Source organism: Schistocerca piceifrons, chromosome 2, assembly GCF_021461385.2.
Source record: "Schistocerca piceifrons isolate TAMUIC-IGC-003096 chromosome 2, iqSchPice1.1, whole genome shotgun sequence".
Lineage (NCBI taxonomy): Eukaryota > Metazoa > Arthropoda > Insecta > Orthoptera > Acrididae > Schistocerca > Schistocerca piceifrons.
The window spans coordinates 958,353,756-958,369,748 of record NC_060139.1 but is presented as its reverse complement, the minus strand read 5'-3'; the positions used below and the strand labels follow the sequence as shown (position 1 = coordinate 958,369,748).

Genomic DNA, 15,993 nt, shown 5'->3' with positions numbered 1-15,993 from the left:
TTCAGCTGCTCAGCTTGGCCTTGTCTATTCGTGGTCAAAGTTTCCAACACATATAAGCCCTCAGGTTTTAAAACTGTATTACAATGTCGAAACTTGCCCCCAATACTCATAGACTTTTTGTTATTGTTATTCTTTATCAGTTGGTATGCCTGGTCTAACTTCCTCATCCTGACATTAACTGCTTGTCCTTCTAATCCATTCTCCTGGATGACTTCATCAACATACCTGAAATTTTTAACTAGTCTGATTTTTCCCAGATTGATGGTGTTCCATTCAGGTCCATCACAGGTGTTCGTCGTATATTTTGTCTTTTGAATAGAGATCTGGAGTCCAATTTTTTTCAGCAATTTCTGACAGCCTATTGATCTTGTTGACTGCTGACTCTATGTTGTTAGCAAACATGGCCAGGTCATCTGCATAGGCCGAGCAGTCAATGTACACCATTTTAGTCTTAGGACCAAGTCTGAACTGCTCTTCATTTGTTTCTTCTTGGGCTAACAACTTTCTCCACTCTCGAATGACCTTTTCCAAGACGCAGTTGAAAAGGAGTGGGATAGTCCATCTCCTTGTCTTATTATTTTTCATTTTAATTCTGAGTATAGGCTCCATTATGTTCTTGTATATCAACAAAATTTTTAGATTTTCTGATAAAATAGATGAAAATTGGTTAGGGACTGGAAAAGACAGTTTTTTATTTGACACTCAGTATAAGCATAATTAATAATATTTCATTTGAAAGCCCTGTCTATGGACAAGCTATAGTAGCTGTTGACCTTCATTGTCTCCTTTAAGAACCCCATTTTCGATTCCGAGCCATTATTGTCATTGGTACAGACGGTACGTGAAGGGACTGTTTTGAACACTGATTGCTTCTGGGCTGGATGGCAGTGTGAAGTTGCATCTAAATACCAACTTGTGTTCGTGAGCTTTCTATACACTCCATGCCCTGGAGTACTGTCAGATCTTCTGTAGATCACTGTATCTAGTTACGGGAGACTGACCTCACTCCATTACTAAAGTGAAATTGACTTTGGGATGAATCTCATTTAAGATATTGTGTAACGAAATTTTCTGAGGCACAAATGCTATATCACAGCATGGAATCAAATTTCCTAAGCCTACTACTACTCCTCTCCCCCCCCTCCCACCTATCTTTTTCCTAATAATGAAAAAGCAAGGAAAATAGAAATGTACATGTATGCATTTCAGCAAATCTGTTTTTATCTGTTACGATTGTGGGGCAGACCAGGACTACAGCTAGAATCTTTGTCTTCAGTGGTGAGCCTCTACCAGATAGTCACACTCATGAAGGTTACACCAAGTGTGCTATCTGCCAAAAAGTGAAAATTTCATTCCACTTAGGCTTCAGCCTCACACATTTCCTCATAGAGAAACCAGTTCAGTGAGGCATGCAATAAAGGTTGTATATAGTTTAAAAAACTTGCAAGAGATACAATGTAATGAAGCATTAAATTCATATTCCTTACCTGCTTAGATGATTTGTAGAGCAGAGTATTATCCATGAGAAACAAATGCCTAGGTTCAACCTCACTCTGATACACATTTGAAATCTGTCAGGAGAGTGCATTTGGATATACAGTCTGCTGCAATGTTCTGATAAACCCATTTTCTTTATTGTAAGATGCAAGGAAAATGCTGCACACACTTCACTTCACAGCATGATTTCAGTTGTTTTGTTGTTGAAATAATGTTTCCCTCTCTCTTTCAGCAGTTTCTGTACCTGGCTCAAGGAGGTCATCATCTAGTTCATCTAGTTCTGCCTCATCATCTGATGACTCTGAGCCAGTTTACCAGTTACGCCAGAGGCGTCAGACTGTTCTTAGCTACCGATACAATGACTATGACGATCTCATTTATTCTGCAATTCAGGTTTGTGTATACTGATCAAAGATGGCATTACTCTTATTTATACATTATTATAATTTTTACATCTTAGTCGAATAAAGTTGCATAACTTAAAAAACAAGGGTGTTTTTCATGTTAATTTTAAGTTGCTCTTGAGCAGTTACCTGATGATGGCAGTAGCACATAATGGCATGGACTCCACAAGATGTGGGAATTGTTGGGGGTTTAATCCTGATCCACAGCTGCTGCACCTTTGCCTGTAACTAATAATTAGTTAATAGCTGTGTTCAAGGTATGTGCACGTGGCCCATTGCAATCCTAGATGTGCTGAGGGGGGACATGTCCACCACCTACCATAACAATACCTTGTTGGCAAGTAGGTTGCATCAGTTCTTGAATTAATGTAACTTGTTACTGTACCATCAGTGTGCACCAGCGTGTACACAACTCATTAGTCCAGCTGACATTTTTCTGTGCTTTGAGTATTCACTGATAGTGGTCATGCACCCTTGCTGATCTGCTCACTCTGTGATGTATGGTGAGTAGAGGAGCATTTGCTTCTGTGCTTCAAAGCAAGATGATGGTTCTGGATTGTATAGCAGTTCACCAGTTTCTGTTGTGCGACACTGAATTAGTGAGTGATTCATTACAATGTGATCCCATTTCTACTATTACATTTGCATCAGTTAATGGCAAATCTTAATGAATAAGTCTGTAATAACTGTTGGCATTCAACCACTTTAATAACACTTGATACAGTTCAGATTCTGGTTTCAAGAGATGCTCTTATTAGCTTGTTTACATTTTGTTTGTGGCATTTGTTAAATAAAATAAAAAGTACATTCAACTATTGGTCCTCATTTTACATCAAATTGGCCACTTCACACACTGCAACCAAGCAGCAGACCATGTCTGCTTCAGCTTTGGGTACCAAGAGTGTTCACTTGGTGCTCTTCCTGGTGTCTAGAGGTAATTGTGAGCTGCTATGACCAATGTACAATAATTATTACTGATAAAGTATAAAAACACTAGCTCACATCTGAAAAATGGTAACATTAAAGTGAACAAATTGTTTCCCATGACAGTTGTCTCAAGTTGCAGCAGTTTTCACAATCCGAGGTGCTTGGGCCACAATGTGGCATGTGAAAAGTCTGGTACCTGCATGAACCTTGAAATGGAGTAGCCTGTGCTTTGACCCCTCACAATCTGGATGCAACCAAACACACCATTATTGTGCATTTTGCACGTCCTTTGAATGATTGTTTGTCAAAAGCTGGTACATCCTATCACTAGACATGCTGAACTATTCTGGTTGCCATTGCAACAGGAGCACACTCTCTGTCAAACAGGACATTTAATTAAATTGCTTTAGTATATATTAACTGTGTTATGGGACAGAGAATGATGTGTAGTGTAACCCTCAACTTTTCTTTGGTTTCCAGGATGAAATGGAAGCTGTGAAAGGTGCTGGGAATCAAGGGAGAGGAAAAGATATTGCAACTATTGTTAATGCTGAGAAGGAGGAGCAGAAGGAAAAGTTGGAGGCTGGTGACAAGAAAGCTGAAGATGATGAAACCAAAAAGAAAAAGAAGGAAGAAAATGGAGAGGAAGGAAGAGACTCAGATGAGGAGGAAGAGGAAGATGAACCAGAGGGCTACATACCTCCTGTGAGAAGATATCCACTTCCCAAAAAGAAGCATAGACGACTTAACAGTCTAGACATAAGTTCTGAGGATGATGCAGATTCAGATGAGGACTTCAAGGGGTCCAGGTAAAGTAATCCTTTATAGTATATTTTGTGTATGATTGTTGATACCATATAGCAGAGATGCTGAACTGCGATAGGCACAATAAAAAGATTCACACAATCATAGTTTTCGGCCATTAAGGCCTTTGTCAACAGTACACACACACACACACACACACACACACACACACACACACACACACACACACACACGCCAGCACAACTTCCACACACGTCTGCAGTCTCAGAGAGCTGAAACTACACTGCGAACAGCAGCACCAGTGCATGATGGGAGTGGCGATTGGATGGGGGTAAGTAGGAGGCTGGGTGGGTAGGGGGAGGGATAGTAAGGTGGGACTGATGGACAGGGAAGTTTTGCAGTTTAGACGGCGGATGGGAGAGAATGTGCAGAGGGGGGAGGGGGTAAGTAGTGGAAAGGAGAGAAATAAAAATAAAAATAAATTAAAAGACTGGGTGTGGCGGTGAAATGACGGCTGTGTAGTGCTGGAATGGGAACAGGGACGGGGCTGGATGGGTGAGGACAGTGACTAACGAAGGTTGAGGCCAGGAGGGTTATGGGAACGTTCCCGTTCCTCACCCATCCAGCCCCGACCCTGTTCCCATTCCAGCACTACACAGCCGTCATTTCACCGCCACACCCAGTCTTTTAATTTATTTTTATTTTTATTTCTCTCCTTTCCACTACTTACCCCCTCTGCACATTCTCTCCTACCCGCCGTCTAAACTGCAAAACTTCACTGTCCGCCACTCTCACCTTACTATCCCTCTCCCTCCCCACCCAGCCTCCTACTTACCCCCACCCAGTCACCACTCCCATCATGCACTGGTGCTGCTGTTCGCAGTGTAGTTTCAGCTCTCTGAGACTGCAGATGTGTGTGGAAGTTGCACTCGCGTGTGTGTGTGTGTGTGTGTGTGTGTGTGTGTGTGTGTGTGTGTGTGTGTCTACTGTTGACAAAGGCCTTAATGGCCGAAAGCTATGATTGTGTGAATCTGTTTATTGTGCCTATCACGATGCAGCATCTCCGCTATATGGTGAGTAGCACTTTCCTTCTCTCGTATTGTTGCATTCCATCCTGGATTTTCCATCATTTGATTTATGTATGATTGTGACAGATGGATTCTGTTGTGGCCTATGTGGCTAGGAGGTAGGGCCTTTGCACATGGCACTTGCAGCCGTAGTTCGAGGGTCACAATATATTTTTATGTTCCAAAAGTAGCAAGAAATTTTTACAATACGAGCAGAGGTGTGGTTAGAACATCAAATAAGCATAAAGTTGTTAGTGCACTTTACACTTTGTGAATTTTTGTCATCATGAGCAGTTATTCATTTATGAGTATAAATGTTTTCATCTTTCGCTCAATTTGTGTTGTGCGCATGTTTTTTGTTTGAAACTTGCAGTGACAGTGCACTAAGTGATAGGTGATGGTTGTGGTAGACTTTGATGAAGTTTCTGTAATCATCATTTGCTCTCTTCCTGTGTGTGCCATTTCTATTCAGTGATGAACTAGCATTGGTGATATATCATTTTCATAATAAATCGCAGTGACTACCCGACAGAAGGCTTCTACCAACTGTCTGACTCTTCCACCTTAAAGCTCTACCATAGTGATCCCATCCCAGAAGACCAACATAACCACCAATGCCTACTGAAATCCTTAAGTCCTTCCTGGAACCTCTCCCCTGCATCCATTTCCCTCCTCACACTTGCCCCCACCGCACACACCTTCTACATGCCTCCAAAATCCGCAAAACCAACAGTCCTGGATGCCCCTTCGTAGCTGGTTATTGCACTCCTACTGAAAGAATTTCCACTCTTGTTGACCAGTTCCTCTAACCTATTGCCCAAAACCTAGCCTCTCACATCAAGAATACTAACCACTCCTTTCACCAACTCTTCACAATCAACACCTCTTTACCGCTTGAATCCCTACTCTTTACTGTTGATGCCACCTCCCTATACATTAACATCCCTGATGCCAATGGCCTTGCCACTGTCAAACACTCTCTCTCCACTGTCCTTCAGACACCAAACCCTCTCCTCGCACAACTTACCTACTATATCCTAACACACAACTCCTTTTCCTTTGAGGAAAGGTATATAAACAAATCCATATCAAAGCCATGGGCACCCACATGGTACCCACCCACACCAATCTTTTTATGGGCCATCTGGAGGAAACCTTCCTAGCCTTCCAAAATCCCAAACCATTTGCCTGGATTGGGTTTACCAGTGATATATATCTTCATGATCTTGACCCAGGCCCAAGACACCATATTCTTGTTCCTTCACAACCTCAACACTTTCTTTCCCATCCACTTCACCTGGTCCTCCTCAACCCAATGTGTCACATTCCTGGGCTTTAACCTCCACTTCTCGGGTGGCTCCATCCACAACTCTGTTGATATTTGTAGCTACTAACCACCAACAGTACCTTCATCTGGACAGCTGTCATCGCTTCCTCCATCTGTGGTGACGAGGACTCCCTTGTCCAGTATACTGAAAGTCTCATGAGGGCCTTCAATGACAGACACTACACCCAAATCTTTTCCACAAACAGAAATCTTATTATTTAGTTTTTCTTTAAGAGACTCAGTAATACGTTTTTCGAGTTTGGCATCAGTTGTCTGTATTTCCGCCATTAATTCCAACTTTTAAGTTGGTATTTGTACTATCTGTCTTAGAATTTAATTCCACTATCATCTCTTCTTTTGTCTCCACCAAAACTTTTTTGAAATTAATATGCTTTTACACTGGTGTTTAATTGATCATCTTGAGCTTTGATACTTATGTTTAACTCAGTGTTTCTCGCATCTAGCTTACTACTCAGTTCACTAAAACTCTGAAACAAATGTAAGTGCATCTCCATGTCTCTCGTCACTACTGACATACATTAGCAACAAAACTAAACATAATTAACTGTCGTTGGCTTCCAGTTGTCACTGAGCAATGTCTCTCTTGTTGAACAAACCCAATAAACTTCGGTTGCCAGTTCCACTTTTAATTACTGTTTCAATACACACACCACCACCAAAACTTATACAAATCAGCTTGTATTTAATACAGCTCATCAAACAATGCTTGGGTAGCTCACGGCATTGCAATTCTCAAGGGAAGACAGATCACTGTGCTGGGTGAACTGCACTGCTGAAGGTTGGTGTGCAGCTGAAGCCGCCATTGCCGTAGGTGGACAAGCAGTGGACTGGCTACTGTCGGCTGCTGGGGCATGATGGACTAATGAAACAATTTTAGCCTTAGAAGTTGCAGTCAATGATCTTCCAATTCATGGAGTTATTAAATTCTTCAATGTAAATGTAGTCAGTGATTTCAGCAACTGCTCATCGACTACACAGTTCTTCTTAATTCCTTATTGCTACATTGCTGTTAATGGCTTTTCTACTGCAATGTAATCTTGACTTTTGATTCAGTTGCTAAGGACAGGAGCATACAGTTTGATGACATCATCTTTCGAGATTGTTACCTTTGAATTCGCAATTTATTTACTAGTTTTATTAAAATTTCAGATATTTCTCAGCACAGAAGTGTCCTGGGTCCTTTCACCTGAGCCACCAGAATGAAATGTTCCATGCTTGAGAGTATATTTGATTAGATTATGATTGCCATTACTTTTTAATTCTGAACTGTTGCTTATTGATTCAACATCCAGAATAACCATGTACATTGCCTTGACTGTCAACTACTTCTCCTTGCAGCTTCTACTTTGCTGAAAACTGATAGCCATTAACTAGCTTCAACTTTCTATCACTAATAAAAAGTGTATCTTCAGAAATCATATTATATTGATCTTCCCTCTACAAGACAGTAACATGTCATAAGTACATAAACTGTGATTTTCATTGTGTTGTATTTGATATGAATGACAGTTCTCTTAGTTCAAAATGACAAACAGAATATATAAAATGGGACTCCTGTTCCATGGCACGTCACACATCTCCAAGCCAGGACACTGCAGCTCATAATAAACTGCCAAACCAACAGCTACCGGAGAGCAGAGGTGTGTTGCCAATGTTGTTCCACCTTCCAGACATGCTGCATCCATCCAAACACAAGTAGAAACAAAAATATGAAACAAACTTTTGAACACTTTGTGATTCTAAATTGCTTAAATAATAAAATGAATACTTTCAAATTTTGTGACAGTTGTTCATCAGTCAGGCCACATCGAGTGACACTTCTTAAATATATGAATGTGATATGTTACAGTTATTACACCACAATGGATGATACATTGAGCATTCAAGAGACATAAACACAATGTTGTGTGTGATGGAGATGATGAGAGAAGAAGGGAGGCAACGGGGAGTTCAAGGTGGCTATGGTTGGGACAGAGGGACAGCAACAGGACCACATTGAAATGTGATGCCAATGATATCCTCATGACACTGGCAGGAAGAGTTGGGTTTGAGAGATAGAATGTGTGTGTAGGTTAATGGAATGCAGTGGATGGAACCGGAATAGAGTTGGTTGTGAGACAGTGACAAACAGAAAGTATTGGGGATGCAAGGATATCTTGAAAGGACAGTTCCCGTCAGTGTCACTCAGCAAAGCAGTAACACAAAAATGGAAAAAATAACTGACAAAAATCCATTAAAAATCTGCTTCCTGTACTTGGTCCTTCATCTGGGAAGAGAGGAAGGAGAGAAGAAAAGGGAAGATAGGGTAAGTGGATGTAGGTCACTCACATTCTAGGTTAAGAGGTAGCCATTGGTGGGTAAGCAAAGGAGGAGTATAGGGCGTTAAAAAAAAGTCAAAAGTAGCGCATCATAAGTATTGTTTCAAAGCAAAGAAGATAGTTGAGAAGTAAAGAGGTATATGTGAGATGAATAATATTAATAATACTAAGTAAGAAGAGAAAGAAAACAAAATAAATTAAATAGATTAACGATGAAAATGTGAAAAATAAAAAAGTTAGATTTGAAAAATCAGTAAATTAGTAAAGGCCGAAACAAATCTCGGGTGAACAGCCTGGTATGAGTGTGTATAGGACACAATATTTCTGCAATCGACCACGTTGCCATCATCAGGTGCGCTGATGTACTGAATTTCATCATAAAATACGCCTGGAGAAATTGAAGAATCACAATTAGTAAAGGGCCAAAAAAGGAGAAAGAGTAGAGGTTAACAATTGTTGAGTCCAGGAGGGAGGATGAAAGGATGTGTTGGCACACAAGTTCCCATCTGTGCAATTGCAAGGACTGTTGTCGGGTGGAAAGATTCAAATTCCGAATGTGATGTAGTAGGCACCTAGGTCCATGGAATTGTGCTGGAGGGCATGTTCCATCACCGGGTAATCCCAGGCAGACAGTTTGTCTGTGTCCATTCATGCGCAAAGCCAGTTTGGTGGTTGTCACACTTATGTAGAAGGCCATGTAGTGAATACAAATCACATGACGTGTTGTTTCACGTGTGACCCTGCTTTGAATGGTGTATGTTTAGCCAGTGGTGGGGATGAAGTAGGTAGTTGTGGGACACAGATTGGCAACCAGTGAAACCAAGGATGTTGTGCTTAATAACAATTCTGTTACTGGTTATCCACTTCACCTGTGGCTACAATTAATTTTGTTGGGCAATTGGTTTGGTCAGACCTACATAAAATGCTGTGTAGAAGTTACCACAGAGATGATATATCATGACATGATTGCTTTCACATGTAGCTCTGCCTCTTGTAGAGTAACATAGCCTGAGATAGAATTTGAATAGTCCAGGACTCCAACAATTAGCCAGTATAGTCTGTTAATGCTGCAGTCAACTGCACAGCTCTTCGGCTATAGCATTGTGATACTTCACTCATGATTCTGCAGTATCATATTAATTATCTTCTAAGCAATTCATCCTAACAATCCATGTTTTCTGATGTACTACTAGATTTTTATTGCTGTCTGCTTGCAACTGTATAACTGCTTGGGTTTAACATGTCTCATATCCTGTGTCTGTTAAACCATTACTTCTGGTAAAGTCACATTTTTATGGTACACCTTGTTTTATATCTCTAGTGTTCTGATGTTCATAGTCCATTGTAAAATCATGTTTATAATAGACGTGTGAAAATTTTGATCTAGGCGAGAGGAGAAAAATATCTGCATTAACAGTTACAACAGCAGTGGGGTTCGCATCTGTGGTGTGAGATGTAAAAAAATAGTGCATCTAGGTTTTATCATTATATGAAAAGAAAAAGAAAGTGATTAATTATATTTGCTAGTGATCTCATCACATAAAAATATCCAACAACTTTCAATATAGTACGGTTACAGTTATATCTTTTGCTGCTGTGGTTGTTTGCTGCTGCTTGTCATCATTGTATGTTCTCTGTTTAGCAAGACAGCTGTTGGAATGTTACTTGTCATGTTTTCATTCCAATTATAATTCATTTTTCTGTCGGCTCCACTTGAGGAGTTAAGAAAACAAGACTGTTTTCTTTTCTGCATTTGGACTATTGTCAAACACTTCTACATGTTATTTTTGTTACATAAAGAGATTACTGCAGCCAGGTGGAATATTGAAGTCAGTGTGTAACTGTATGTTTATTTTATTTCTGTTACACAAAGTGATTACTGCAGCCAGGTGGAATATTGAAGTCAGCGTGTAACTGTATGTTTAATGATATGTAGCTCAGAGGAGGAGGAAGAAGAGGAAGAAGATGCAGATGAATCGGATGATTCCGAGGCACCCGGGCGTGGGCGCAGGGGAAGATCCAGAAAGAGGCATGCTGAGCCAGTTCGCAGATCCTCACGTGCTAGGGTTACTCGCTTTGATAAGGAGTTTAGTGAGTACAAATTAATTCCTTCTTTCTCATTACAGATACACTGCACACAAACTCGTTTATTATTTGTGTTGTAAATTTTGTCACCATTTGTGCTTTTGTTTTCTTTTTTGGAATCTGAGATGTAATTGTCCAGAATTCTAATCCTTTTTTATCTGCGTTTTGTAGACAAGATAAATGGCAGTAACTAATCAAAGAACAAGTGAATGTACTTTGTTCATAATAGTATACACACTCAATTACTGATATTTAATTATCAAATAGTTCCAGAGATAAAGGATTGTAATCCTTCGCTATAATTATGAAATTATTTTATATTGTAGTTTATTTTTGAGTATTCTTATTAGTATTTGTATAAAAGTGAAAAGTCCGTTAAGAAATTTGCTAATTACACAAAGAGACATGTGGGCCAACCAGATCTGCCAGTCAAGTGGTGCAACTCCCAGGTCAGCTGATAAACAAGTGGTTTTAGCTTGGGGCCTGCTGTAAAACATCCCCCAACAATTTCATCCTTTCTATCTCGGAAGAAGGAAACTCTGTTCTTGAAAGGTACATGTGATGTTGTTGTTGTTGTTGTATTTATATATGTTGTATTTATATACAGGGTGGTCCATTGATCGTGACCGGGCCAAATTTCTCACGAAATAAGCATCAAATGAAAAAACTACAAAGCACGAAACTTGTCTAGCTTATAGGGGGAAACCAGATGGTGCTATGGTTGGCTTGCTAGATGGCACTGCCATAGGTCAAACTGATATCTACTGCGTTTTTTTAAATAGGAACCCCCATTTCTTATTACATATTTGTGTAGTACGTAAAGAAATATGAATGTTTTAGTTGGACCACTTTTTTTCGCTTTGTGATAGGTGGTGCTGTAATAGTCACAAACATATGGCTCACAATTTTATACAAACAGTTGGTAACAGGTAGGTTTTTTAAATTAAAATACAGAATGTAGGTATGTTTGAACATTTTATTTTGGTTGTTCCAATGTGATACATGTACCTTTGTGAACTTACCATTTCCGAGAAAGCATGCTGTTACAGCGTGATTACCTGTAAATACCACATTAATCCCCCCCAAGAACCATGGACCTTGCTGTTGGTGGGGAGACTTGCGTGCCTCAGCGATACAGATAGCCGTGCCGTAGGTGCAACCACAACGGAGGGATATCTGTTGAGAGGCCAGACAAACGTGTGGTTTCTGAAGAGGGGCAGCAGCCTTTTCAGTAGTTGTAGGGGCAACAGTCTGGATGATTGACTGATCTGCCCTTGTAACACTAACCAAAACGGCCTTGCTGTGCTGGTACTGCGAACGGCTGAAAGTAAGGGGAAACTACAGCCATAATTTTTCCCGAGGGCGTGCAGCTTTACTGTATGGTTAAATTATGATGACATCCTTTTGGGTAATATACTCCGGAGGTAAAATAGTCCCCCATTCGGATCTCCGGGTGGGGACTACTCAGGAGAACGTCGTCGTCAGGAGAAAGAAAACTGGCGTTCTACGGATCGGAGCGTGGAATGTCAGATCCCTTAATCGAGCAAGTAGGTTAGAAAATTTAAAAAGGGAAATGGATAGGTTAAAGTTAGATATAGTGGGAATTAGTGAAGTTCGGTGGCAGATGGAACAAGACTTTTGGTCAGGCGAATACAGGGTTATAAATACAAAAAGAAATAGGCGTAATGCAGGAGTTGGTTTAATAATGAATTAAAAAATAGGAGTGCAGGTAAGCTACTACAAACAGCATAGTGAACGCATTATTGTGGCCAAGATAGATACGAAGCCCACACCTACTACAGTAGTACAAGTTTGTATACAAACTAGCTCTACAGATGACAAAGAAATTCAAGAAATGTATGATGAAATAAAAGAAATTATTCAGATAGTGAAGGGAGATGAAAATTTAATTGTCATGGGTAACTTTAATTCAGTAGTAGGAAAAGGGAGAGAAGGAAACGTAGTAGGTGAATATGGATGGGGGATAAGAAATGAAAGAGGAAGCCGCCTGGTAGAATTTTGCACAGAGCACAACTTAATCATAGCTAACATTTGGTTCAAGAATCATGAAAGAAGGTTGTATACATGGAAGAAGCCTGGAGATACTGACAGGTTTCAGATAGATTATATAATGGTAACAGAAGAAATATTGAATTTAATTGATGAAAGGAGAAAATATAAAAATGCAGTAAATGAAGCAGGCAAAAAGGAATACAAACGTTTCAAAAATGAGATCGACAGGAAGTGCAAAATGGCTAAGCAGGCATGGCTAGAGGACAAATGTAAGGATATAGAGGCTTATCTCAGTAGGGGTAAGATAGATACTGCCTACAGGAAAATTAAAGAGATCTTTGGAAAAAAGAGAACCACTTGTATGAATATCAAGAGCTCAGATAGAAACCCAGTTCTAAGCAAAGAAGGGAAACCAGAAAGGTGGAAGGAGTATATAGAGGGTCTATACAAGGGCAATGCACTTGAGGACAATATTATGGAAATGGAAGAGGATGTAGATGAAGATGAAATGGGAGATATGATACTGCATGAAGAGTTTGACAGAGCACTGAAAGACATGAGTCGAAACAAGACCCTGGGAGTAAACAACATTCCATTAGAACTACTGACGGCCTTGGGAGAACCAGTCCTGACAAAACTCTACCATCTGGTGAGCAAGATGTATGAGACAGGCAAAATACCCTCAGACTTCAAGAAGAATATAATAATTACAATCCCAAAGAAAGCAGGTGCTGACAGATGTGAAAATTACCGAACAATCAGTTTAATAAATCACCAATGCAAAATACTAACGCGAATTCTTTACAGACGAATGGAAAAACTGGTAGAAGCCGACCTCGGGGAAGGTTAGAAGCTAGATTAAGGAAAGGCAAACCTATGTTTCTAGCATTTGTAGACTTAGAGAAAGCTTTTGACAATGTTGACTGGAATACTCTCTTTCAAATTCTGAAGGTGGCAGGGGTAAAATACAGGGAGCGAAAGGCTATTTACAATTTGTACAGAAACCAGATGGCTGTTACAAGAGTCGAGGGGCATGAAAGGGAAGCAGTGGTTGGGAAGGGCGTGAGACAGGGTTGTAGCCTCTCCCCAGTGTTATTCAATCTGTATATTGAGCAAGTAGTGAAGGAAACAAAGGAAAAATTCGGAGTAGGTATTAAAATCCGTGGAGAAGAAATAAAAACTTTAAGGTTCTCCGATGACATTGTGATTCTGTCAGAGACAACAAAGGACTTAGAAGAGCAGTTGAACGGAATGGATAGTGTCTTGAAATGAGGATATAAGATGAACATCAACAAAAGCAAAACGAGGATAATGGAATGTAGTCGAATTAAGTCAGGGGATGCTGAGGGAATTAGATTAGGAAATGAGACACTTCAAGTAGTAAAGGAGTTTTGCTATTTGTGGAGCAAAATAACTGATGAAAGTCGAAGTAGAGAGGATATAAAATGTAGACTGGCAATGGCAAGGAAAGCATTTCTGAAGAAGAGAAATTTGTTAACATTGAGTATAGATTTAAGTGTCAGGAAGTCGTTTCTGAAAGTATTTGTATGGAGCATAGCCTTGTATGGAAGTGAAACGTGGACGATAAATAGTTTGGACAAGAAGAGAATAGAAATTTACGAAATGTGGTGCTACAGAAGAATGCTGAAGATTAGATGGGTAGATCATATAACTAATGAGGAGGTATTGAATAGGATTGGGGAGAAGAGAAGTTTGTGGCACAACTTGACTTGAAGAAGGGATCGGTTGGTAGGACATCTTCTGAGGCATCAAGGGATCACCAATTTAGTATTGGAGGGTAGCGTGGAGGGTAAAAATTGTAGAGGGAGACCAAGAGATGAATACACTAAACAGATTCAGAAGGACGTAGGTTGCAGTAGGTACTGGGAGATGAAGCTTGCACAGGATAGGGTAGCATGGAGAGCTGCATCAAACTAGTCTCAGGACTGAAGACCACAACAACACCACATTAGTGCAATAAATGCTCAAAATGATGTCTGTTGACTTCAATGCATTTTACAATACATGTAACGACATTCCTCTCAACAGCAAGTAGTTCACCTTCCATCATGTTTCTACATGCATTGACAGTGCGCTGGCTCATGTTGTCAGGCATTGTCAGTGGATCACGATAGCATATATCCTTCAACTTTCCCCACAGAAAGAAATCCGAGGATGTCAGATCCGGTGAACGTGTGGGCCATGGTATGGTGCTTTGATGACCAATCCACCTGTCATGATATATGTTATTCAATACCGCTTCAACCACACATGAGCTATGTTCCGGAAATCCATCATGTTGGAAGTACATCACCATTCTGTCATGCAGTGAAACATCATGTAGTAACATCAGTAGAACATTATGTAGGAAATCAGCATACGTTGCACCATTTAGATTGCCATCGATAAAATGGGGCTCAGTTATCCTTCCTCCCATAATGCCGCACCATACATTAACCCGCCAAGGTCGCTGATGTTCCACTTGTCACAGCCATCGTGGATTTTCCGTTGCCCAGTAGTGCATATTATGCTTGTTTACGATACCGCTGTTGGTGAATGACGCTTCATCGCTAAATAGAACGCGTGCAAAAAATCTGTCATCATCCCGTAATTTCTCTTGTGCCCAGTGGCAGAACTGTACATGATGTTCAAAGTCGTCACCATGCAATTCCTGGTGCATAGAAATATGGTACAGATGCAATCGATGTTGATGTAGCATTCTCAACACCGACGTTTTTGAGATTCCTGATTCTCATGCAATTTGTCTGCTACTGATGTTCGGATTAGCCATGACAGCAGCTAAACACCTGGGCATCATCATTTGTTGCAGGTCGTGGTTGACATTTCACATGCATCTGAACACTTCCTGTTTCCTTAAATAACGTAACTATCCGGCGATCGGTCCGGACACTTGAATGATGTCATCCAGGATACCGAGCAGCATACATAATACTCGCTCATTGGGCATTTTGATCACAATAGCCATACATCAACACAATATCGACCTTTTCCGCAATTGATAAACGGTCCATTTTAACACGGGTAATGTATCACAAAGCAAATACCGTCCACACTGGCAGAATGTTACGTGATACCATGTACTTATACATTTGTGACTATTACAGCGCCATCTATCACAAAGCGAAAAAAGTGGTCCAACTAAAACATTCATATTTCTTTACACACTACACGAATATGTAATAAAAAATGGGGGTCCCTATTTTAAAAAATGCAGTTGATATCAGTTTGACCTATGGCAGCACCATCTAGCGGGTCAACCATAGCGCCATCTGGTTTCCCCCTTCAAGCTAGACGAGTTTCATTCTTTTTAGTTTTTTCGTTTGATGCTTATTTCGTAAGATATTTGGCCCGGTCACTATCAATGGACCACCCTGTATATTTTCCCACGTATGTATCTCCTGTCTTGGGAGCTGTACCTCGTGAAGGTAAATACTGACCACCCAAATTGTCAAGTTGTTTCCAGAATGAAAATGGAGGGTAGGAGAGGCATGCTTGGGTAGAGCACTTGCCTGCAAAAGGCAAAGGTCCAGAGTTAGAGTCTCGGTCCA

The 15,993-nt window shown here is 40.4% G+C and overlaps 1 protein-coding gene across 1 annotated transcript in view; it reads left to right on the top strand.

Annotated features, from left to right (window-relative positions):
- LOC124774921 overlaps positions 1–15,993 on the top strand; it is a 143,860-nt gene that overhangs the window by 89,956 nt on the left and 37,911 nt on the right. The window contains exons 11-13 of the mRNA XM_047249597.1: positions 1,730–1,890; positions 3,309–3,637; positions 10,263–10,417. Coding sequence (XP_047105553.1) covers positions 1,730–1,890; positions 3,309–3,637; positions 10,263–10,417 — 645 coding nt within the window. The remainder of the gene's footprint in view (positions 1–1,729; positions 1,891–3,308; positions 3,638–10,262; positions 10,418–15,993) is intronic.